General features: G+C 48.5%; 1 protein-coding gene across 4 annotated transcripts in view; it reads right to left on the bottom strand.

Annotated features, from left to right (window-relative positions):
- The window catches only part of Eip75B (Ecdysone-induced protein 75B), a 223,473-nt gene that overhangs the window by 16,032 nt on the left and 181,350 nt on the right, over nt 1-26,091 (bottom strand). For 3 of the 4 annotated variants that reach the window (XM_045761053.2, XM_069301301.1, XM_069301302.1), the window contains exons 2-3: nt 14,466-14,554; nt 2,731-2,875 (exon numbers count right to left, since the gene is read on the bottom strand). In XM_045761053.2, the coding sequence (XP_045617009.1) occupies nt 2,731-2,875; nt 14,466-14,554 (234 nt within the window). Of the gene's footprint in view, nt 1-2,730; nt 2,876-14,465; nt 14,555-15,642; nt 16,141-26,091 lie in introns of those variants that run through there. The other variant, XM_045761055.2, reaches the window with a different exon arrangement.

The following is a 26,091-nucleotide window of genomic DNA, read 5'->3' as shown; positions in this document are numbered from 1 at the left end:
AGAGTATGAATATATCGACCAAATGAACGTATTAATACACGAAACAACATACGAGTACACGAATTATGGGAACGGCAGAAGGCCTATATTGATCCACGAGAGGCAGTTTTTATCTCTACACGAGAGGCAGTTTTTATCTCTACATGAGAGGCAGCTCCTATATATATCCACCCAAACTCATTTATATACCTGTGTAACCTACGCTTGAAATCATCCAGTAATCCCAGGTCTATACTATGGTGAGATCTTTTGTATCCTCTGTAATCCTTTTGGTTTTTTACTTGCGACGAATAAAATCAATCACTGTAAACCTAACACCAATTTATATCCATTACTTTACTATAAATTGGGTAGGATGCCCCGCAGTGCCCCAATACACCTAGGTTACAGGAATGATATCATTTGGGGGGGTAGATGGGGGAGGGGGGGAAGTGTAAAGGAGACGTTATCACTGATGATTGGGGATTGGGGAACGCCGGAGAGGGGGGGCGGGGGTTGGAGGGGGGGGGGGAAGGTGAGGTAAGGGTCGGGTCGTTCACCCGTGCGGACAGACTACATCCTCCCCCCCCCCTCTCCCCCTCCCCCCAATCCATTTTATCATCCTTCTCTGCCGCGTTATTTAGGTCAACCCTGGCACTTGTTACTCTCTTGTCTCCGGTGATTGGCCCCATGACATTACTTGCGCAAGCACGCACGCACGCACACACACACACACACACACACACACACACACACACACACACACACACACACACACACACACACACACACATGAAAGGCGGGATCCAAGAGTCAATGCTCGATCCTGCAGACGCAACTAGGTGAGTACAACTAGGTAAGTACACACACACACACACACACACACACACACACACACACACACACACACACACACACACACACACACACACACACTCACAAACAAGAAACTTAGCATTAGAGCAAATAATATTGTTTAAGATCAAACCCTTTGATTATAAGACGCCCTCATCGTCCCTACCCCGCTCCAGCGCCCCGAGGCCTCGTAAAGGTGACAATGGCAGATCGTTATCTGTTTACCGGAGCTTAGGTCAGGCGGACCTCGTGTGTCTACCTCCCCCGGTACCCCAGTGAGGTCACGAAAGGTCATAGGTCAGAGTAGGCCAGTGAATGTGGGGGGGGGAGTTACTATTAACTATTACCCCAACCCCCCTTTCCCCATTTTTCCCACCCTTACTGACCCTCCACAAGGATGGAGTCAGCGACCCTCCACAAGGATGGAGTCAGCGACCCTCCACATGGATGGAGTCAGCGACCCTCCACATGGATGGAGTCAGCGACCCTCCAGAAGGGGCTAAGCAACACCCGGGTCAGGAGCCCCTGGACACATACTCGGAAACCTTCATAGACGTCAAGCCAGATATTGGGTGATAAGCCACAGTTCCCAGAACCATAGTTGGGCAGTTATTTTCCTGGAACAGGGTCATTTGACCTGATGTGACCTGTCGACACACACGTGCTAACTAGTACTTTTTTTTTTTTTAGTTTTTTGTCTTACAAGCGTTTCTGCCATCTTAAAAGAGAAAGGTGTGTATGTGTACTCACCTATTTGTGCCCGCAGGATCGAGCGCTGGCTCTTGGCTCCCGCCTTTCTAGCTATCGGTTGTTTAAAGCAATGACTCCTGTCCTGCTTCCCTATCATGCCTAGTTTTAAAGCTGTGAAGAGTGTTTGCTTCCACAATGTGTTCCTTCAGTTCATTCTATTTCCCCACTACTCTCACTCTAAAAGAAAACTTCCTAACATCTCTGTGACTCATCTGAGGTGTCCACCCATATCCCCTTTGTTCTGTAGGTATTCTGTGTGAACATTTCGTCTATTTCAACTTTGTCAATTCCCCCTAAGTACTTTGTATGCTGCTATCATATCTCCCCGCTCTCCTTTTTTTTCTAACGTCGTTAGGTTCAGTTCCTTCAGTCGCTCCTCATATTCTATCTCATGCAACTCTGGGACTAGCCTCGTCGCAAATTGTTTAGTCTTTTCCAGTTTCCTAATGGAAAAGGAAAGTCTGTTTAGATGGGGTCTCCATGATGGGACTGCATACTCTAAGTCTAGTCTCACGTAGGCATTGTGTGTGTGTGTGTGTGTGTTTTCATCTAAGTGGGCTGGAGAGTGGTTAAGCATCAACTCTTTTTAAGTTTCACCTCCTTACTTACAAATGGAATTCGTTGCTAGCAATACATTACGAATTTCTTGGAAGAAAGACTGAAGGGACAATGCCCTTAAGCCCTCATCTCGTGTTGCGGGCCAGAGGGTCATGAGGCACCGCAAAAAGTCTCAAGGCCTTGTCCTCTTCAGCCCCTACTTGCCCCAGATACCCCATTGCCCCTCCTCTTCCTCCTCCTCCTCCTCGACTGACCCCCTCCCTCCCTCTTCACCCTAACGGATGCAACGCTAGCACGGAAATTGAGAATCTTTGAACTAACGAGGATGAGTGAACACGTGGAGGCCAGTTGTCCCCCTCCCCCTAGTCAGTGACATCTTGTCAGGTCAGTGACATCTTGTCAGGCCAGTGACATCTTGTCAGGCCAGTGACATCTTGTTATAACAGCACATAAATGAAAACTGCTAAAGTCTTATTGATCCATACGAGGCAGCACCTATTCATACGTATACATAAGACCCAATAGAGGAGACGATAGAGCAACCTCTAGCGTCTACCTGAGGGCTCTAGACAAAGCACAGGTACTCACCATCTCTAGACATGCCGACAGCAATGCATTTCTTCAGCCTACAATACTGGCACCGGTTTCGGTTGATGCGTAGGATAGAACATTGCTGGTTCTTGGTGCAGGGACGGTACTGAATCTTCTGCTGGATGCTGCGCCGGAAGAACCCCTGAAAAGGAGATAAGAATCATCTTAAAGGACTTCTGTTACAGACAAATACATGCAGACATAAATTTCATAATATATACCTGGTTGATGGGGTTCTGGGAGCTCTTCTACTCCTTATATATATATATAAGCCTCGGCCCGAGGCTTATATATATATATATATATATATATATATATATATATATATATATATATATATATATATATATATATATATATATATATATATATATATATAGTGTGTATGTGTGTCCTTACCAAGCTATATAAGACAACAAATTAATTCAATAAAAATAAGATAGTGAGACGAACTCTGGTTTTGGATTTTTGCATTTTCAAGAGAGGAGGTGGCTGATGGTCTCGCCTCGACCGCCGACACCAGGAAACACACAAGACGCTGGAGCCATCGTCCAGATATAAGGTGATCTTCCTCCAGGAAATACCGGTTGTGACGCGCGCGTGTGCGTGTGCGTGTGGCGTGGGAGGGCCGGCGACCGTGAACTTGAGACTAATCGTCAATGTTCCTGGTAGCTGGCGAGCTGTAAGGTTTCCCAGGAGAGCTGTGACGCACAGGGCTCGCTGAGGTGTGTCTGTGTGTGTGTGTGTGTGTGTGTGTGTGTGTGTGTGTGTGTGTGTGTGTGTGTGTGTGTGTGTGTGTGTGTGTGTGTGTGTGTGTGTGTGTGTGTGTCTGTGTGTGTGTGTGTGTGTGTGGAGGGAGGAGTGGGGGGGGGGGAGAGTAGCGGTCCAGGGTGTGTACAGTAGGAAATTTTTTGTTTTTTTCCCCTCCCATGATGTACCTCACCTCCTGATAGCGCGGAGGGGGGGGGAGGTGACGGTTCAATACGGCATCTGGACGTTACGGATGATGAGGGGTTCCTGAACCCCATTCATTAGGACATTCATGAGGGGGGGGGGTGAGTGAGGGGTTCACTGTGGCTTAAGATATGAGTCAACCGGTTAGCAACCCCTCCCCCCCACTAGACAGACCCAGACAGTCTGCCACCCGTTTAGACAGCGTCGTCTAGGGACGTAACTAAGGACGGGCCTTGCCAACAGGCGCAGGACCTGAAGGAGGTGTTTCCGAGAGAAGGGATAAAGACAGTTCAAGACACACACACACACACACACACACACACACACACACACACCGCCCACCACGTATTCATTAAGACCGATGACGTCACATACAGGGCTGGAGGTCTTGCGATTGACCGAAGGTTTAAGACCAATAGCCAATCACAGTCCACGCCTGCCTGCCTGCATGCATGCAGGGCTGTGATTGGTCAAAGGGTATACAGGAAGAATGACGTCATCAGCTGATGTCGAAACACAGCAATAGGCCAGGCCACATCCTCGCCCCCCCCCCTCTCTTACTCACCGGGGGTGTTGCCTGGGTCAACGTACTCACCACCTTACTCATTAATTCATCACTCACACCTGAGACACACACACACGTGATCCATTCTCCCTTTGAGTTGCCTATTCACCAAAATGCAACTGAATCATCTGGCCAGCGAGGTACGATACTGTGCAATAGTTTACGAGCTCGTAAAACGTACAATCCAAGCTTATTATGAACAACCTCGTAGACAGCTTCGGAGCTCAAACTGTCAAACTCAGCATAAACGTAAACACAGCCGCCATGATGGAGAAAAAGATGTACATGTTTCTTCAGTGGTTGTGTAAACGCTTGATGGACCCCTGATGTCTATAGCCAGTAAGCGAACCAGAATTGTTCAGTTTTGTCAATAAAATACAATTGATCTTAAGCAATCTAGTGTCCACCTGTCCATAGTGGACAGGTAAAGTGGAAACCGGATATCGTACTATCCAGGTAACTAGGCATCGAACCCCGTTACGTATGCTAAACAGGAGCAGGAAACGCCAACAGAAATAACAGGGGTAAACCCACAGGTGACTAGCCTCCAGTTGGGACACAACGCCCAACCTCTTGGAAAAGATTTCCTGCCCGGGCATCTCCGGGCTCCTCCGGGCACCTCCGAGCTCCTCCGGTCATCTCCGAGCATCTCCGGGCTCCTCCGCCAAGCCTCTCCTCTGAGGGCGGCTTCTGTAGGCCCTTCAGCAACAGCCTATTCAGCTGACTGGCAGTTGAAAGGCAAAACCAAAGAGCTGAAGCTCAACTGAATGCAGAGCTAGACGAGTATACGGAGTGTAGTGGCTAGTGGACCTCATACCCATCCTGTGGGTGGTAGTGGACCTCATACCCATCCTGTGGGTGGTAGTGGACACTATACCCATCATGTGGGTGGTAGTGGACACCATACCCATCCTGTGGGTGGTAGTGGACCCCATACCCATCCTGTGGGTGGTAGTAGACCCCCATACCCATCCTGTGGGTGGTAGTGGACCCCATACCCATCCTGTGGGTGGTAGTGGACCCCATACCCATCCTGTGGGTGGTAGTAGACCCCCATACCCATCCTGTGGGTGGTAGTGGACCCCATACCCATCCTGTGGGTGGTAGTAGACCCCCATACCCATCCTGTGAGTGGTAGTGGAAGAGATCATAAGTGCATATAATGGTCTTAAGAACTGAACCCAAATATGCAATTGGCCAATCAAATTACAGCATTGATTAGCTAATGACACAGTTTGTTGACACATTCATCAATAGCCTATTGCCCATTTTGTGCTAATTGGGTTTAATTAACATGAAGGTTGCAGACACAAAATGGGGTCGAGAGCCCCCCATGGCGCGTTGGTCGAAAGTTGCAACCAACCAACCAACGCAGTATTCATCTTTGCAATTGCAACTGAAAGTGAGAATGTCTAAGCACCAGGCAGCCGCAGCCGCCCCCCCCCCCCCCCGCAAAACGTTCTAAGGTGGCCTTGAGGCAGAAGTGATTTGGCTTTCTTGGTTCCAGAACGTTCTAATCATGGTGCCTTTTTTGAGTCCAATCGGTGTGATTAGGCGATAGTGAGGAGGGAAGGAGGGTAATATTTTCAGGAATGCTTCCGGTAGAGTCTTCTGTACCTCTGCTTACCTTACCAGCCTTCTCCCCTTCACGCACACGCACGCGCACGCACACGCACACGCACGCACGCACACGCACACGCACGCACACACACACACACACGCAGCGCCCTGCTCCCTCTCCCTGGTCGAGGTTGGCACCATGGCGTCTGACCCAGATATCGGTCATTCAACTTCTCTCTCTCTCTCTCTCTCTCTCTCTCTCTCTCTCTCTCTCTCTCTCTCTCTCTCTCTCTCTCTCTCTCTCTCTCTCTCTCTCTAACACAGGAACATCTACCTCAAGAGGCAACACCATTTATTAAAGGCACAACAGAGGAAGAACTATGTAGGAGAGTATTGCTAGTATTACCTATTTACTAAACCCGTAAAATTGGGTGTAGTAGAATGGGTTTACGCAAGAGAGCCCATTCGCGCCTCGAGAGAAAGTGTGTGTACGCTTATTGAGAAGTTCAGCCAGTTGGCAGTCACTCGATTGCTAAGGCGAAGCCCAAGAGCTTAAAGCTCGATCCTGCAGGCACAAATAGCTGAGTAGGCTAATAACCTCCAAGCACCAGGCAGCTCAAACACCCCCCCCCCCTCCCTCCCCTATTGTGTTGCCATCGCCCCAGTATTTACAACCAGGGCTCGCGCATGCACCCGGGATGACCCCCCCCCCCCAGCCTCACATCTCTGGCTGATTAGATACGCTAAATATTATTCAAGGAACTGGTGTGTGTGTGTGTGTGTGTGTGTCTGTGTGTGTGTGTGTGTGTGTGTGTGTGTGTGTGTGTGTGTGTGTGTGTGTGTGTGTGTGTGTGTGTGTGTGTGTGTGTCTTTTTACACAGCTGGGTACAGGAGTTGACGGTTTAATTCTGACTGCTATCAGCAGGCTAAAAGCTCTCTCTGTGTCTGTCTGTCTGTCTGTCTGTCTGTCTCTCTCTCTCTCTCTCTCTCTCTTGAAGCTAGCAAACCATCACAAGAAAGAGGAGACAAGAGATTAGCTTAAACAGTGTCTTGCTTCATGTTCAACAAAGGACGCACTTTGACCCAAATATATGATTCCCAAGTGCGCTTGTCCCCCCCCATCCAACCCCCCCCCTCGGGCCTACCACCTTGGAGCACTGAACCCTCTGACCCGCCATTCGCTACTCCCCATCACCCCCAACCTTGGGGTTGAGGGGGATTGCCCCACACTCCCTCATCGAACCCCACAACCTCCTCCCTCCCTCCTTCCCACACACCCTCGCCTGCCTATAAATCAAGTCACTGGAGTACAGTAAGGCAAATATTTGCGTAATGGTAACCCCCCTCCTCCCCCCATCTCTCTCTCTCTCTCTCCCCCTCGTCTTGAAATGCCTTGCCAGGCATTTGGTTGGTTGCGGGGTTGGTTGGTTGACCTCAAAGTCCAAATCTGGCACGTACGTCAGACTTGGTGGGGTTTGCATGAAGCGCGGTCATGCTTCTGTTTTTGGCACCATCATATCCCAGGTATACTAGTCTCATATCCCAGGTATACTAGCATCCTATCCCAGTTACATCCCCACCCCCCTCAACCCTTCCCCTGCACACACACACACACCTAAATGTAAACCTACACATATCCCATATCCCGTCTACTCCCCCCCCCACACACACCCCTCCCCCTCACATCCCCCCACTTATAGCATACTCTTCCCCCCACGGTTGTTCCAGATCCCAAGGGCAATGCATTTCCTCGCGGAGTCACCGACCTGCAGCGGTGTCCCTGAATGAGGGGGGAGGAGGGGGGAGGGGGGGGGAAGAGGACCCAACCCCCTCCCTCCCCTCCCCCAAGCTGTGTATAGCCGGGATATACACAAAAAGTATGACCCACTTTCATGGTTGATAGTGACAGAGGTGTCTCATCAATGGTATCAGTGTGTTGAAAGGACATGTTTGTGTTTTCTCTCTCTCTCTCTCTCTCTCTCTCTCTCTCTCTCTCTCTCTCTCTCTCTCTCTCTCTCTCTCTCTCTCTCTCGTGGCAAAAGCGAAAACCAGAATAGTAGGGGGAGTGGCGCTGGGGGACAAGTGAGAGTCTCTGGCACCTGCAGCAACTGGTTAGGGAACACGCTCGTCATCTATACTACAGTGTGTGTGTGTGTGTGTGTGTGTGTGTGTGTGTGTGTGTGTGTGTGTGTGTGTGTGTGTGTGTGTGTGTGTGTGTGTCTGTGTGTGTGTGTGTGTGTGTGTGTGTGTGTATCCTGCGTTAACCTGCGCTCAGTACCAAACGTTAGTTTCCTGACAACAAAATTCTATTATGTAATTGTGTAGTGTTGTGGTGGCGGTGGTAGTGGTGGTTGGGGTGGTGGTAATGGTGGTTGGGGTGGTGGTGGCAATTGGCGTTAAATGCACCCATTTAACCACCTCCCCTTCCCCCCCCCCCCCCACCCCCTAATCCAGGTGGGTGCCAGCCTCGTTATTTGTTGACATAAACAGGGACAGCGAGGGCCCCATTATCCTAAATTTTACGCTAAGGTTACTCCAGTTCATTCACCTCGAACCAGGCGTGCCACACTTACTGGGCCGGATCACGCACGCCAGCTGATAGCCCGCCACTGCTGCCAACCGCTCCACCTTAAACCCCCCCAAAAACAACATTACTGATCAAATAGTAATTGAATACCTTGCGCGCACAGTTTAGATTTAGTACCAGCGATAACATTTTAAAAATGCTAAAATATATTTTTAAATTATCGTTGCCGTTGTTATAAACATTTATCTAAGAGATATCGATACTTTAATTAATCCAAATGATCTTTACATAACACTCTAAATTGCCTTTTGTAATATTTTCATAATATATATTATATATATTATATATATATTATATTATATATATTATATATATATATATCGTAAACAATAACACAATAATCAAGATAGTATTATAAACAAAAATAAAAAGAAATACCAAAAAAAAAAGATTCAATTTTTAGACGAGTCTCCCGTAAAAATACATCAGGACGGCGTCTTCCCACCAGCAAGCGCTCCCATTTTCTATGATCCATTCTCCTTGTAGCGAGTCAGTGACCCCCGGGGTCACGTGACTTACTTCAACAAAGGCCGCGACAGGAATGCTGGTGTGATTACGGACGCTCCTAATCTAGTTCACCATACTCGAGCCTAGTTCACTACACACACACACAATCCAGTTCGATACTTAGCCTCCCAATTAAGTTCAATAAACTTAATCTAGATCTTTAATTGACACCCTTTGTGGATCAGCTTTAGAAAAGGCCGAATCGGATGTACTTGATTTGACTTCAATAACGAAGCCAGAACGAAGGAGGAGGAGAGAGGCGAGGTGTAACAGCAGAGAAAGTTATTATCGTTCAACTTTTCCCGCCTCGGCTCCACTTGCCGCCTTCACTTGCACTTAATAAACCACTTTCATCTGTACTTAACACCTCTACTTTTGTTTCTCTCCCCCTCCTCCCTCCCCCCTCTCCCCCCCCCCTACACGGTTGCTGATGTCTTCACTAACAAAAGACACACGTTTACCGCTGTTTCTTAGCTGATCTTTAAGACAAGCAACTAGTAAACAGTTTTACTAGACATGAGACATGATAGACGTGGTATGGCTGGATTACTCCAGGCATAGGTTAGACATACGAATTAACTCATGTGAATGAGTTTGGGTGGGTATAAACAGGAGCTGCGTCGTATGGGCCAATAGGCCTTCTGAAGTACTCATTATTTTTTTGTGTTTTGCTTGTAAAGTAAATATTGATAACTGAATATCCTCCACCACCCCCCCCCCCTTTCCTTCCTTTCCATCAAACCCCCTTCCCCAGAGAACCTAGTTTTGACCCCCAAACCCCCGCTTAGTGCCAGAGGTTACCGACCCCAGGAAGGTGATACGTATATCTAGGTCGCTGGGCTCCCCCCACCTCTCCTCCCCAACTTGCCTACCAACCCCCCTCCCCCCCTCTCCCCATGTGATCAAGAATGAATAATGATTACACAGCATGCAATGTCCCTGCTTGACCAGCACCCAGGACTGCATTTCCATGATTTAAGCTTCAGTTCCTCGCAGCCTTAGCATGAACTGGGTGAATTATGTCCACCATTTTGTGGTGGTGATGTGTGTGGGGGGGAGGGGGGGGAGGGGAGGGGGGTCGTAGCTTGTGTTTGGCGCCGGTGATTGTCCTTGCAACAACCCCCCCCCGCCCCCCCTCTTGGGATTAGGGTGGGTGGGGGTAGGGACACTTGTATTTTTGGCTATTGAAGGATATTCTTTCTATGTTTATGAGTCTGTGGCTGGCTGCTTTTTTGTCTGCTAGCCTGCTGACTTCCGGCCCACCCTCTCTCTCTCTCTCTCTCTCTCTCTCTCTCTCTCTCTCTCTCTCTCTCTCTCTCTCTTCTTCGGGTCAGGAAAGTGAAAGTCACCACCCCGGGTCCTGCCCCCCCCCACCCCGTCCCATCAAGAGGTCAACAACACCAAAGTTACAAACAAACTTCCCCATTTTAGGCTGTTCAGTTTATCTACAAACCCCCAAGAGGAAATGATGACATATAACATGGAAAGTTAAACTGAAGAGTGACAGCCTTGGGGGCACCAGAAAAATTCCCCAAGGGGAAATGGTCAAAGCCGTCGAGGGTTAATGACATCTAGAGGCGAGGAAGGTCAAAAACTTTCGCCTGGTTAAAGCAGCAAGTATCTCCCCCCCCCTCCCCCCCCCCTCCCGGTCAGGGTAAAGGTTAGGGGTGACCTCAGCTTGACCAAAGCCCTCCAGGGGTAAAAGTCAGGTCATGGGGACAGTACCTGCCTGACGCAGGGGTGGGGGGGGGGGAAGGGCCCTTATCAACCACTCAAAAACCCCTCTCCCGGTGGCCTCGGCGGGGGGACAGGAAGCCGGTGGCTTGTCTAATACCAGCTGTGTGTGTGTGTGTGACTAACCATCCTCTCTCTCGAAACGTGGATTTTTAATACCACACATCCAGGAGGCCTGGTCGAGGACCGGGCCGCGGGGACACTAATCCCCCCGAAATCATCGGAAGGTTAATGGCTACTAGGCTCTTGACACGGCCTATAGCCCTTCATATAGGTTAGGGAAGCTGGACACCTGTCCATAAACACATCGACACAAGCAGTATGTCTTTGTTGGTATATTTCTATGCATCTCCACTGAACGACAGTGCACAATACTCAACAGTGTTGAGTATTGTGTTGAGTACATACATATATGTGTTGAGTACATATACTCACCGCTAGGGAGTATTTGTAGTTTAATCTTCACCCGGTATCCACAAGACGCCCTCACTACCTCATGCTGACATTACCAAGAGGCCACAAGGATATCTAAAATCCGATATTCGTAAGGTTAGGAGAGCCAGCCATCCACTTTACCCTGACCTTGGAAGAGCATATATCCCCTATGCTGCCTTACCGCACGGATCAAAATCTAGTTCTAATCCGTACCCCAGAGTTCAAGGCAATTCGTCTGAGGCAACTGTCCTAATGACCTTCAGACGACAGTTGCCAGCCAGTAAAATTTGTCAGCTATAATACTAAAAAAAAAACAGTTATATAATCGTCGAAACTTTGACCGTTGGAAAGCCAAACACAACATATTCAATATCTTAGTTCCGTGTGGCGCGGGATGATCGAATTTACTGTAGTTATGCCTAAACGAAAACGTATAAAGACGAAGGGGATACTTGCGTAATACTCCTCGCTTTATCATTACTTTCCCGGCTACCACTCACTAGCCATACAGCTTCCACACCTGTTTAAACTGGTATAACTTATCACAACTCAGAATATACAGTACACCGCAACCATCATACTAAGATATACATGAATGGTACCGTACGAAGCAGTACAGCAACTTGCCATACGCTATACCAGCATATATAAATGCGGCTGGGATATATATACAAAGATATACAGATGTAATCTGAAATCAATTCAAATCACCACAACAGCAGGCTTGCCAACCGTGCCGATTCATTATGGTATTGTTTTTGCCAGAAAGGCCACCGTGATAGGAGAGAGAGAGAGAGAGAGAGAGAGAGAGAGAGAGAGAGAGAGGGGGGGGGGGTGAGGGAGATATGCCAGTGAGTGAAAGACGTCAACACATTATTATATGGACAGTGTCCCTGACAATCAAGGTTCATTTGGGCAGCCTTGAAGACCTTACGATACACCATCTTTGGAACTCTCGGTTATTAACTACATCACCTTGTGGAAACCGTTGTCACTAGCTACTCCACCATAGGAATTCTTGGTTTCAAGATGCAGCACCTTGGGAATTCTTGGCTTTAAGTTGCAGCACCTTGGGAATTCTTGGCTTCAAGGTGCAGCACCTTGGGTATTCTTGGCTTTAAGCTGCAGCACCTTGGGAATTCTTGGCTTTAAGCTGCAGCACCTTGGGAATTCTTGGCTTCAAGTTGCCCCATCTTGGGAATTCTTGGCTACTTGCCACTACCTTGGGGAAACCTTGGATACTAGCTACACCACCTTGGGAATTATTGACTACTCGTTACACCGTCCAAGTGGTTGGGCACCATTCCTTTCCCCGGTCCCATCCCAAAACCTTATTCTGATCCCTTCCAAGTGCGATATAGTCGTAATGTCTTTGCACTTTCTCCTGCCATTTCCCTTCCCTTCGTTACTTCACCTTGGGAATTCTTCACCTAATCACCTTGGATATTCTTGGCTTCTAGTTACACCACTGGGAACCTTGACTAAGGTGTACGACCCAAAGACTTGGGTGTCGAATGAAGGCATGTACGACCCACAGACTTCTGCAGTGGGTGTCGAATGAAGGCATGTACGACCCACAGACTTGTACAGTGGGTGTTGAATAAGGTGAGCCCCCCCCCCCCCCCCCCAACCACACACAAACACCTCACGCCCACCCACCTGCAGTGGGTGGGCGTGGAATTGGGTGGGCGCCCACCAGATAAGAACAAGGTCAGTAACCCGCCCATCTGGCCCCAATATTTTGGCTCAAGAGCACACACTGTTGCCAACACTGCAATGTGGAGGTTATCGCAGTCATCGTTGCCACCAACACACGATGCCACAGGTATTAATAACACGTCTAGACAATGTTGCGAGGTGCTTCTTATAACTCTCTTCACGGTATTAGTAACAAAAAGTCAAGGAAGCTTTAAGTTTACTTCTGTCGCCTAGTGGTAGGCCCAGCCACTTGGGCTGGACGGGAGAGCGACGCGTCTCGCTTCATGCAGGTCGGCGTTCAATCACCGACCGTCCAAGTGGGTGGGCACCATTCCTTTCCCCCCGTCCCATCCCCAATCCTTATCCTGACCCTTTCACAAGTGTTATATATCCATAATGGCATAGCGCTTTCCCCTTGATAATTCCCTCCCTCACCTTGTGGAAGTATGAGAAAGTAAATTAATCTTCAAGTTTATTTATAATCTCTTCTTGGTAAATTTTAAGTTTGAATGCCCAAAGAATGTTTTAATGTCGTTCATAAGGCCATTGCCCTGGTGTTGACTTGCAAGCCTTCAGAGAACTGGCTCAGACGAAATGTCAACAAGGAGGGTATTAGGTCACGACGGCCTGAACCACGAGTGCCCCAGCTGCGGCAGTGGCACACTGCTGAGTCAGTGCCACTGCTGAGTCAGTGCCAACTTGCTGCAGAGGGTCAGGAGGTCAGTAGCCGCGACGGCGTTCAGGCAACTCTTTTTCACTACTAAAACTTACACATCGTGAACTGGAGAACGCTGGTCCGTCATGCAGGGAGCGTTGTGTGTGTGGGGGGGGTGTGGGGGAGGGGGGGGGACTGTCGTGGGGCAGGCAAGAGGAATCAGTGCATGACACACGCACTAACAGTCTGGGGGGTCATTGTCCCCTCACCCCCGGGCTCGCTTCAAGGGGACCTCGGCGACTCGGAGCAGTTGCTTAGTCTATTTTTGAGGCGCTGTTGCTCTCCGCGTGAGGGGAGGGAGGGTTGGGGGAGAGGTGGGGGTGGGGGGTGGGCAGGGTCTTGGGAAAGAGGTGAGAGTGGGCTTGGGAAAGAATGAAGACTAAGGGTGGGTTGGGGCACCCACCCTCAGCCCACCCTACAAATATCTCCCATTCAACCATGGTTTCAGTTTGTTTCAACGTTTCCCCAAAGAGCTAGTTTATTGGGAAGTGCCACTCACCCTATGAGTGAGCACACCGCCATAGGGACAGTAGTGACCAGTGCCACTCACCATATGAGTGAGCACACCGCCATAGGGACAGTAGTGACCAGTGCCACTCACCCTATGAGTGAGCACACCGCCATAGGGACAATAGTGACCAGTGCCACTCACCCTATGAGTGAGCACACCGCTATAGGAGACAGTAGTGACCAGTGCCACTCACCCTATGAGTGAGCACACCGCCATAGGGGACAGTAGTGACCAGTGCCACTCACCCTATGAGTGAGCACACAGCCATAGGGACAGTAGTGATCAGTGCCACTCACCCTATGCGTGAACACACCGCCATAGGGGACAGTAGGTGTATTATATTTACATATATCTGTTTTGACCATCTGAAAACAAGGTTTGTCGAAGCACTTGTGTGCGAATGTGGCCCTTCCCGGCCCCTTGAAAGTCCTCGAACCCCCTCTGGAAACCTCCGTGGGATGCCTACCTTGCAGCCTTCGCAGGAGTGGACGCCATAGTGGAATCCTGAAGCCTTGTCGCCACAGACGCGACACAGCACCGTAGTTCCGTCAAACTCTGTAAGAGAAGAGAAAGTAATTCTTTAAGAGCACGAGGAAAGTGAAAATGATAGTGAGAGTGGTTTATACTGATAGTGAGAGTCTATGATGGTGATGATAATGGTGACTTGGGGAGAACTACAGTACTGTATTGAAAGTGTATGCTGTAATACATTTGAGAATACATCAATTGATTAACACAGTGTCTATATCATACATTTCTCCTCATTGTTTATTTACTGGGGACAAAATTGCGCGAATTGGTTAATAGTGAAATCAGATGAATCCAATAGCCAAGTTGACTTCATCTATTTACAAAATATCTAATAGGCAATCGCCAATTAGGGATAAGGCTTCCGAGGTGTAAATAATTGGGGATGATTTCCCCAAGACTTTATCCATTATGATAAAATAGTGATCGTAAGCATTTGGGCAAATATATATATATATATATATATATATATATATATATATATATATATATATATATATATATATATATATATATATATATATATATATATATATATATGTACATGATCACCTGTATTGTATTAACTGATAAGCTGATATAATAGCTAAAGCTGGCAGTCCATGCGTGAAATTGCGGATTTAATTAGGTTCACAAAAGTCCTCATGGTACAGAGGTAAAACACTCGATCAGCGCTTCGCAAACGTTTTGGTCTGGGTTCGTATCCTACCCGGGGAGGATTGACTAGGCGCTAATCCTTAACTGTACCCACTGTTCACCCAACAGTAAAATGGGTACCTGGTTTTTAAACGATTTGGCGGGTCTTATTCAGGGGAAAATTTTGGATTAAGGCCTTGCCCGAAACGCTATGCTTGCTAGTGGCTGTACAAGAGTGTAAGAACTCGTGTATATAAAATACAATAAAATACAATAAAATAAAATAAAAATAAGTCCAAGATCCAGTAACACAATTTAAATTGAAGTCTAAAGAAGTCAACTCGATATAAATTGAAGTCTAGATACAGTCAACTCACGTTAAATTCAAGTTTAAAAGTCCGTGTACACCAATGTCCAGTGTACACCAAGGTAAACTCATGCCTTTACACACAACAAAAACAAAGTCCCAACCAACTCACCAATAACAGTCTTGTCCACTAGGACTTGCGATTCCATTGGACCCTCGTAGAATTCCTGATCACAAAACATTGCTAGTATATATATATATATATAGAGAGAGGACCGCCTTGCAGAAAGCAGCACTAGTATCACAAACCACTATCTCCTTCCTCCTCCTCCACTATAACTTTCACTACCTCAACTCTGATTCAAGTTCTGTTTTCATGTCTTCCTTTTGATGGTCACAAACACAACACAAAACTATTTTCGATGTCACAGTTTTATATAAATAGTTCACATGTGTGTGTGGGATTCCTTTTCTTTCAGACATATGCAAATGGGCATATATATATATAGAGAGATATAAATAGGTGTTAAAATAGGGTAGTAGTAAGGCAACGAGTGCGTTCAACGTTCACGGTGAAATAGGTGAGTGAGTAGACACGTGGGTGCTGGGGAGTCGGTTTCACTATCGAGCGCCCCGTCCGCACGGGAAAGTGTGAGATGCTGGACTGGCTGCCGCTGTGGTGGTGAGCGGTTGAGCTAGTGTTGGGGACGGGTGGGGGGAGGAGGGGGAGGGGAGGAGGAGGGTTGAGTGTGTGTGTGTGTGTGAGGGGGGGAAGGGGGAGGGGAGGGAGGGTCCAGTCACTCAGTAAGGCCGGGGGGAGGTGGGTTTGTGAGGAGGGGGGGCCCTGGGAGAGAGAGAGAAGGGTGTGTACTCACCTAGTAGAGTGAGAGTGAGTGAGTGAGTGAGAGTGTGTGTGTGTGTGTGTGTGTGTGTGTGTGTGTGTGTGTGTGTGTGTGTGTGTGTGTGTGTGGTGAAGGCAGCACAGTCTCTCCCAGCCAGGTCGGAGCCACAGGTATACACACACACACTATATAGTCACTGGTCTACCTTGTACTCGTTCCTGGGATCAATGTCCCCCCCGCGGCCCGATCTCTACCTGGCCTCTCCCTGGGACTGGCGGTCTTATCAACCAGGCTGTTATTACATGCGCGTTGCTGACAAACCTGACGCATGAATTGCGATATAAGGGGGGGACCCCACGTGTCCTAATGAACCAAGGTTCACCTCCAAGGGAAACCAGGCAGTGACGTCACAAGTCACTGTATGACGTCACATGGGACAGTGACCCCCTCCCCCCCCCCCCCCGTTCCATATAGACCAATCACAAAGCCCTTCACTTTCCGCCTCCTTACCCTGGTTTCCGTGCCAAGCCAGCGAGTGTACACACACTGTGTAGCCCACTGTGCTCTGTCTTCCAAATAGTTTACAATCTTAAGCAAGAAATAATATATATTTTTACCTGGATTTACCTGAAGGTCTCTTACATAGAGGGCTCCATACCTAGATAAGCTCTAGTTCTTGGGCCAGCTAAACCGCGGCTAAATATCGACTATTTCCCTATTAATCATAACATAAGGAAGATCGATCAATAGGGACTCGCCTCGTCTAGGGGAGTTACCCCTTCAAACTGTCCTCCCACTTAATGCGTTAAAAAATATGCGATGTGTTTGTAAAAAAAGAAAATGCAAAGCGAAGAAATATTGACGTTTTCTATACGTCGGCCTTGATAGGTTAAGGGGGTTGATTGGGTGAGTGCGTTTCCGGTGAGGTCAAACAGTTTCATTTTTTTTTTTTACGTAGATAAAACATTGAAAAAAAGTTGATTGTGTGTGATTAAGACTTTTTGGAACATAATGTATATGTGGAAGGATATGAATGATGTATACATACTGATATTGTGCTTGTTGGACCCCCTGAGCTGTTAGCTCTTGGGCCCCGCCTTTCTGACCATCAGTTGTCTAATGTTTTCATTCCCGACCAAGTTTTTCCTCTTATCATATCCACCACATATTTATCTCACGCGCACACGCACGCACGCACGCACGCACACACACGGACGCACGCACACACACACACACACACACACACACACACGGACGCAGGATGCAGTCCATATCAGCTGTCAAACTTCCAGGCTCCTGTTTTACTGCTAGGTGAACAGAGGCATCAGATGAAATAAACTCATCCTAAATGTATCTGCCAGGAGTCGAACCCGGGTCCTCGGAACAGGGAGTCGCTGACAGAGCCAGGCGAGCATACTGAAAGCGTAGTATAACTGCAAGTCTGTCAAGCAATCCAGGCGGGACACAGTACCCAAAATTAGGGTTGATAGGGTTGAGTACTGTGCCTACTAGGGAGGCCCCAGATTAGGGTTGCTCTAGGGTACTGTGCCCATCGGGACGACCCAGACAAGCCAGCCAAAGTCAGAGTGGGTTGTCCTCAAAGTTGGCATCGTGTGGGCCAACTTTCACTTTTGTAGTGATACGGCTCTTGGTCTTGTTCACCAGGACTTTTTTTGGTCTTGTTCACCAGGACCTTTTGTTCTACAGGACTTTTTATTGTTCAAGACTTTTTGGTCTTGTTCCAGAGTACCTTTGGTTTGGTTTTGTATATATATTTTTGACTTTATCAAACAATACACAATATAAAGATCATATTTATATCAATTTACAAGGGAAAAATACTACATTTATATATACATATACTTGATATACTTCTCAGTAAAGCCATTGTTTATATCATCACATAACATATGAGCCGCCAACCTCACCAGACACACACTTGATCCTGCCTCGCCACAACTTCAATTTTTGGGCTAATGAGAAACCCTATGACCTGCCTATAACCCTTTGGTAGCCCTTTGGTAACCCTTTGGTTTTTGTTCTGATCTACTTCTTGCCCTGGAGAAGGCCCTATAGAGCCCACTGTGTTCCAAACAGATTTTCCAAAGCCTACACACACACACACACACACACACACACACACACACACACACACACACACACACACACACACACACACACACACACACACACACGTCGTTGACATTGCGTTAACTCGACGTCAATACCGTCATCCCGACGCTGATTTTGACGTCGAATCAACGTTGAATCCATCCTCCTTCCGTCGATCAAACGTCACTGGAGTATGTTTTTTGCCCAAGGGGTGGAGAAGGTGGTGCGGAGGTGGAGAAAAACCAACGTACTTCCTACTGGGGGGATACGTACCCAGCTTCCTTTCTCCAGTGGGGGGCTTGAGCCCCCCGGGGGCTAAACCATTCAGCCTTGTAGCCAAGCTAGCCCCAGGGACGTCTAGACCACCAAGGTCCCAGCCATATTGGGTTATTCTATGGGTCTTCATCTATATATTTATATGGCTTTGATCTTGTCCCCTTTTTTTCCAGTTTTAGGATTGATTTTTTTCCTCGTAATAATTGCCTATTTGTGTTTATCACTGATGAATTCAAAACGATTAGAAGATCTTCTAGTGATGAGCTCATGAGCGGGTATTTTTTATTATTTTGTTCCGTTTGTTCGTGTTTTTTGGTGATAATGGTGAGCGTTGACTTGTGGCGCTTGAGTGGTAGGTATATAGTCTACACTTGAGTGTTGTTGTTGCTCTCTCTCTCTCTCTGTCTCTCTCTCTGTCTCTCTCTGTCTCTCTCTCTGTCTCTCTCTCTCTCTCTCTCTCTCTCTCTCTCTCTCTCTCTCTCTCTCTCTCTCTCTCTCTCTCTCTCTCTCTCTCTCTCTCTGAGCAAACCCCCCTCTCAAACACCCAGTAAACAGCAGCACTCCTAGCACCGCCTAGCATCCTCCTAGTTGTTTAAGATTCGCTACTTGGAACAAAAAAGTTCCAAGTAGCACGGGCTATGGTGAGCCCGTATACCGAGTAGCCTCCCCCCTAACAGCGCCCAAGATCCCCCCTAACATCTTCTAAGATCTTCCCAACATTGTTTAAGTCAAACATCAACACTGAAAAGTCGTCGCGTCGTTCCCCCTGGTGACGTCATCATCATCTGGGGGCTGGAAGTACGTGGAGTTGAACTGGTTGTGCTCTGACCCTCATAGTACACCAGGTTCAAGGTGGACCAGACCACTGAACTACGCCTCAATTGTGCTTTGAAAATAGTGAAACCGTTCTCGACAACAAAGTTTTTTTTTGTGGGGGAGTGGGGAGCTTGAGTTCACGGACCAGGATTCACCAAGCATTTACACGCAACCACTGACGAAACCTGTATATCTTTCCTCCATCATGGCGGCTTTGTTTACTTTTATTAAACAGTGTATGAGCACCGAAGCACTATATACGAGGTTGTTTATAACAACAATAACCTCGGGTTGTGAGGTTTTCCAGCTCGTAAACTGTTTAATGTATGTAAACACAGCCGCCATGACTGAGGAAAGATGTACAGGTTTCGCCAGTGGTTCTGTGTATAAATGCTTGCACGAGGAAGGCCTCCTGGTGACCAATATCGTGGGGGGGGGGAGCTAAAAATATCGTAGTTGACGGTGGCGGGTATTGGGTCATAGCGTGTAACAAGGAGATCTTCAGAATTGGGACAGACCCTTTAGTACCTGGGGGGGGGGGGGGGGTGGTGGTGAAGGTCATCGCTAGAGGTGATTGTCGTACGGTCAACGGCCTGTTCAAGGTCCCTGCTGCTGCTGCTGCTGCTCCCTGCTTGCCAGCCATTCCTCCCCCCTTCCCCCCTTTCCCCCCCCCCCTTCCAACAATCCATGGTCCCTCCATCCGCCCCCCTTCCCTCCTACCTCCCCCTCCCCCTCCCCCTCTCGTCTTCACAAGGTCATGTACCCTTACCAATAACCCTTACCCCCTCCCCCCCCCTCACGCACACAAACAATTCGCTAGAAGCGTTCAAATTGTGTCAGCAAGGCGGACAGTCCGTCACCTATCATAACTCTCACTGTATTTACCCGTTTCTAAACTTTCCCTTCACCTGTGCCACTCCATTTTCTTTACTCCCCCCACCCCCTCTTCCTCCTCCCCTCAAAAAAAAATATCCACCCATATCGCCCCAGTAACCCCCCCCCCGGCCACCGCCCCCTGCTCCTACTCCACAGCAACAAGCAGGCACTGACGATTGTTAATCTGCTGGTGGTGTCCTCAGCTGGTGAAGGGGGGGGGGAAGGGGGGAAGGGACACATTGACTCACTATTGACCTCGAAGGCGCCAGAAATAGCCCTCGACACGAGGACGACCTTGAGGGCCGGTGTTCCTCCTCCGCCTCCGGCTGTCCCTCTCCCCCACTTGGGTTACCTTGAGGTTTTACCCCTACGATGATTTCGGGGCTTAGCGTCCCCGCGGCCCGGTCCTCGACCAGGCCTCCTAAGTTCCATATACAAGATATCCGTTGTATTTAGTTACCGCCTTCAAGGACCACCTCAAACTAACAACACATGGACGGTAATGATCTAATTACTTAACCCCTCCCCCCCCCACCCACCCACAAGAGGCCCTGTTTATGACCGGTGGAGGCCATGGCTTGCTAGGCCTACCCAGGAGAGGCCATGGCTTGCTAGGCCTACCCAGGAGAGGCCATGGCTTGCTAGGCCTACCCAGGAGAGGCCATGGCTTGCTAGGCCTACCCAGGAGAGGCCATGGCTTGCTAGGCCTACCCAGGAGAGGCCATGGCTTGCTAGGCCTACCCAGGAGAGGCCATGGCTTGCTAGGCCTACCCAGGAGAGGCCATGGCTTGCTAGGCCTACCCAGGAGAGGCCATGGCTTGCTAGGCCTACCCAGGAGAGGCCATGGCTTGCTAGGCCTACCCAGGAGAGGCCATGGCTTGCTAGGCCTACCCAGGAGAGGCCATGGCTTGCTAGGCCTACCCAGGAGAGGCCATGGCTTGCTAGGCCTACCCAGGAGAGGCCATAATGGCGACCCGTCATCTAAAAACGACGCATTTATTACGGAACAGACCAATCTGTTAAAAATGCGACGTTAGTGAAAATTAAAGTATGTTACTTTGTACGTTTCTGCTCAGCAAAACAGCTGCGTTTTTTACGTCTAAGTATGCAAGCCCAGTAGAAGTTAGGTCATACTCAACAGGTGGCACTGTGTTATCAGTAGGGGGTGCTAGGGGGTGCTAGGAGGGTGCTAGGAGGGTGCTAGGAGGGTGCTAGGAGGGTGCTAGGCAGCTGATTCGTGCTCTCACTCCTCCCCCTCAAGCCACTACTTACCACATACTGGAGTAGGACCTCCTCTTTTAGATGCAAGATGCAACCTACAACAGCTGCCTGTAACTCCCAGGTACCCAGACATGTCCATGCCCACGCGGGAATGGAACCCGGCACCACCACCAGCACCACCACCTCCGCTTAAGATCGACTGGCCCCCTTCCGTAGGGCGTTGGGAACGTCGAGTAACAGTGACTGTTGCATCAGCAGCCCGCCCTTGTAGCTGGGGGTTGCAACGTGAGGTCCTCACTCCCGTGAACTGCAATCTCCCGTGATGCAACTTTCTCAAACCTCTGCAGACAATTCAAACCTTTCCACACTCACTAAGTGAAGGCAATTGATATATTAACAAAAATAATATAAAATATATATATATATTTCGTGGTTCAGAGGTTTGTAACACGTACCTGCCTCCCCCTCCCCCCCTTTCACACCTCCTTCCCCCCCCCCCATCAACGACCACCCTGATATACCGAGCCACTGGTAAGGTTATGTTATCTCAAGGAGAGGAATAGGGAGGTATATAAGCCCTTTTAAGATGGGGGAAGTGTCAGGGCCCAGGGCGGGCGGCCCGTCGCTCAGGGTCAAGGTTACGGAGGGCAGGAGTGGGGGTGTGGGGCGGGGGGGGGAGGGGGGGTAGGGGGGGCGGGGGGGGGCGGGGAGGGAGGAAGAGGGGAGAGCAGTGAACGTAGGAGCAAAGAGGGGGGGGACATGGAGTGAACGAGAGAGAGAGAGAGAGAGAGAGAGAGAGAGAGAGAGAGAGAGAGAGAGAGAGAGAGAGAGAGAGAGAGAGAGAGAGAGAGAGAGAGAGAGAGAGAGAGAGAGACAGAGAGACAGAGAGAGAGAGAGAGAGAGAGAGAGAGAAGGAAGGGGGGGGAGAAAGGAAGGGAACTAGAATGGGACAGGGGGAGGGGAACGGTGCCCAACCACTTGCACGGTCGGGGGATTGAACGCCGACCTGCATGAAGCGAGACCATCGCTCCCCCGTCCCCCCCCCCCCTCCCCCCATCCCCAAGTGGCTGGGCAAGAGGTGAAGGAAACGAAAGGGAAGGGGGGAACAGAGAGCAAGAAAGGGAAGGGGAAGGGCTTAAAAACCAGAAAGGGAGGGACAAGGGTCAGACCGCCTACTATAATAACTCCCATTTCCCATCTTTCCCCTTCTCCTGTGCCTCTCCACCTTCTTTACTGCCCCCCCCCCCCCTTCCTCCTCCTTTAAAAAAAAGGTGAGCCGGGGGGGGGGGGGGGGGGAAGACACCCTGCACACTAATACCTTAAGATGCTTGAACGATCTCCAACGTACACCTGCTCACAGCGACCGTCACGCTCTTACCAACAATGAAACAATTTGGGAATTTAAGGAGAAAAGATTGTATTAAAATACAAAAAAAAAATACAAAAAAGCAATCTTACTAACGCAACAGCTTAAGACAAGGTGAAAGACAGCGAGACACAGAGCAGAGGAGGTGAGACACAGCTCAGGTGAGCCCCGAGAGGTGATACAGGACACAGGACACAGCAAGCTTGTAGCACTTTGGGAACGGAGGGTATTCGCAGGCTGTAGCACTTGAAAGTGGGGATAGGAGACAGACTAAAAGCTGGGATATGAGCAGGAATGGGTGTGGATATGTGGGCGGGGTGATAGGCATGTGGATATGTGGGCGGGGTGATAGGCATGTGGATATGTGGGCGGGGTGATAGGCATGTGGATATGTGGGCGGGATGATAGGCATGTGGATATGTGGGCGGGGTGATAGGCATGTGGATATGTGGGCGGGGTGATAGGCATGTGGATATGTGGGCGGGGAAATAGGCATGTAGAGATGTAATTTTAAGCGGGTATCTGTGTGAGGTAAGGTGATGAACGTGTACATGGGTAGAGAGCGGGGTGGGTATGTCGGTGAAGGAGAGGGTATGTAGGGAAGTGGGTATCCGGGGCCCAGAGCGGGTGGGTTGGGAGAACGGGCAGGTGGGTTGGGCGGGCGGCCAAGGACCCGTAGGACTCCCAAGGTCAGGGCGGTCCTTCAACCCAAATACTGGAGCAAATATCCTTCCACTCTCTCCCCCGGGACCCCTCGACCACATCCCCAAAGCGCGTAACCGCTGACGAAACCTCTACATCTCTCTGCCCCGAATCATGGCGCCTGTGTTTACATATATCAAACAGTTTACCAACTTGGGAACTTCACAGAACGTACGACACTTTAAAACAGCATTCGCCGTACGTTGAGAAAGGGACGGATTACGACGTCGTCAAGTATTGAGACGACAGGAGAGGAGGAGGAGGACGAGGCTCTTCAGCCATTACCAGAAGACGTTCTACCTCCTTCCCATCACGCCAGCGACCTTGAACAGCACGCATGACGAGGTACGAGTGACTCTCGTTGTCAACCGTAATAGTCCAGCCGTACAGGCAACGAAGCTCCGTGGATAACGATAGCTGTTATTCGTCACATCATCAACCTGAAAGCCAAGATCCAGGAAGCATTCAAAAAGGTACCTCGTAAAGCCAGCTAGACCGCCCCTATACCCTCACTCCTATCCCCTGTTTACGTTACTATCCATTTTGTCTTCCCTCTCCCCCCCCCCCTCTATCCCTCCTCTCCCTCGTGCCACGCAAGCAAGGCCCCTACGCGCGCCGCCGCGGTGGCCACCGGAAATTTAGCTTTGTTTAAATTGCTTACGGCGAGGCCGACTGTCTAGGTTAGCATTAGACCCACGAAATATCCCTTTAAATCAATATTAGATTCATATTATATTAATTATATTATATATATATATATATATATATATATATATATATATATATATATATATATATATATATATATATATATATATATATATATATATATATATATATATATATATATAGACTTAGTACCCAGATCGACCTCGTATTATGGCATCATAAAATACTCAAGAAAATGACAAGATATAACTATTAATGAATGGATCTAGTCGCCTTCATCTGAGGGCCACCATCTCTCTCTCTAGTGGCCCTCGACGAGGACAAGAAGCCGGCGGCTTGTCGGAGGTTCCCCACATTAATACTAAATATATACGGCCTCCCAAGCGTATGCCAACACTATCCCTTCCCTATTTCTGTTTCTTTGTTTCATTCTGTCTCACTCTGTCTGTTCCTCTCTGCCTGTAGTCATGTGCTTACATTTGACACAGACGTAGCTATAAGTGGTTATATATGAGACTCTCACTCTCTGAGTAAGTGACTCTGAGTGACTCTCACTCTCTGTCACCAGTCACAGCTAGTCACAAGTTACCATTCATACGCGAAACTTTCACAACTTGAAACATATACTATGAATGAAAGTTTGAATCTTGAGCCATGTTCATATGTTCAGGACTAAATTAAACTCCACTGCGTATACACTGAGAATTAGCTGGGTGGACTTCTCAATTTAATATACACCGTCGTAGCTCTTGGTGTAATAAATGCCCATTTTTAAGGACTATTGAACCCAATTACAGGTCCCAGAATATGGAGTGTTACGGGGGTAAGATTTTGATCACTTACTTGGTAAAAAAAAATGCTTCCACTGACTCACATTTTCAACATTAAGGCAAGCAAAACAAGTGTCTGCCAATTTGCAGTTTTTTTGCCCATCCTGCTTCTTGTAACGATACTTGATACATAAGTCAATTTGCAACATCTGCAACATTTCGCTGGTGAAACAGCAACTCCAACATTCGATTTCAACAACTTGTTCCTGCCGCTGTTGTGGGACATCCTGGTCTTCAAACATGCTGACAGGTCCAGGCAATGATTTGATAAACTATTTCAAAACATCTTCAGAAATTTGACGTATTATCCGTTCATTTGTCTTGGTGTTAGGCCTAACACCTATCAACCTCTGGAGGAAGGTTATTAAGGCCGCCACCACAGCTTACTGACCAACCAGCAAGTCTTAATTAGTCCTGAATATTGTCCAGGACTAAAATATGCGGCGAGTGTGTATGTTGACCAAGAACGTTGGTGTATGTCGACGCTATTCTGTTGGACACTTGAGGTGTGAAGAGCGACTGAAGGAGCCACTAGGCTGGCTGTAGGTGTGTCTGGTGAGCTTGCTGCATCTTGCAGACATTTGTCATCTTGTGTCTACAAGATCCACCTCTTAGCTCTGGGATCCCGTCATTCTAACCATAGGTTGTCTAATATACTGGCTCCCGACCTATTTTCTCTATCATATATACTACTTATATTTCTCTCTCTCTCTCTCTCTCCTCTCTCTCTCTCTCTCTCTCTCTCTCTCTCTCTCTCTCTCTCTCTCTCTCTCTCTCTCTCTCTCCTCTCTCTCTCTTTCTCTCTCACGTCCCCAAGATGCTGGTTAAAGCTGCTTTAACTGCCAGGAAGGTATTTACTGCTAGGTGTACAGCGAGACACGAGGCGATATTCCTTGTACTCACCCAGTTTC

Source organism: Procambarus clarkii, chromosome 45, assembly GCF_040958095.1.
Source record: "Procambarus clarkii isolate CNS0578487 chromosome 45, FALCON_Pclarkii_2.0, whole genome shotgun sequence".
Lineage (NCBI taxonomy): Eukaryota > Metazoa > Arthropoda > Malacostraca > Decapoda > Cambaridae > Procambarus > Procambarus clarkii.
This window is presented reverse-complemented; position numbering and strand designations above follow the sequence as displayed.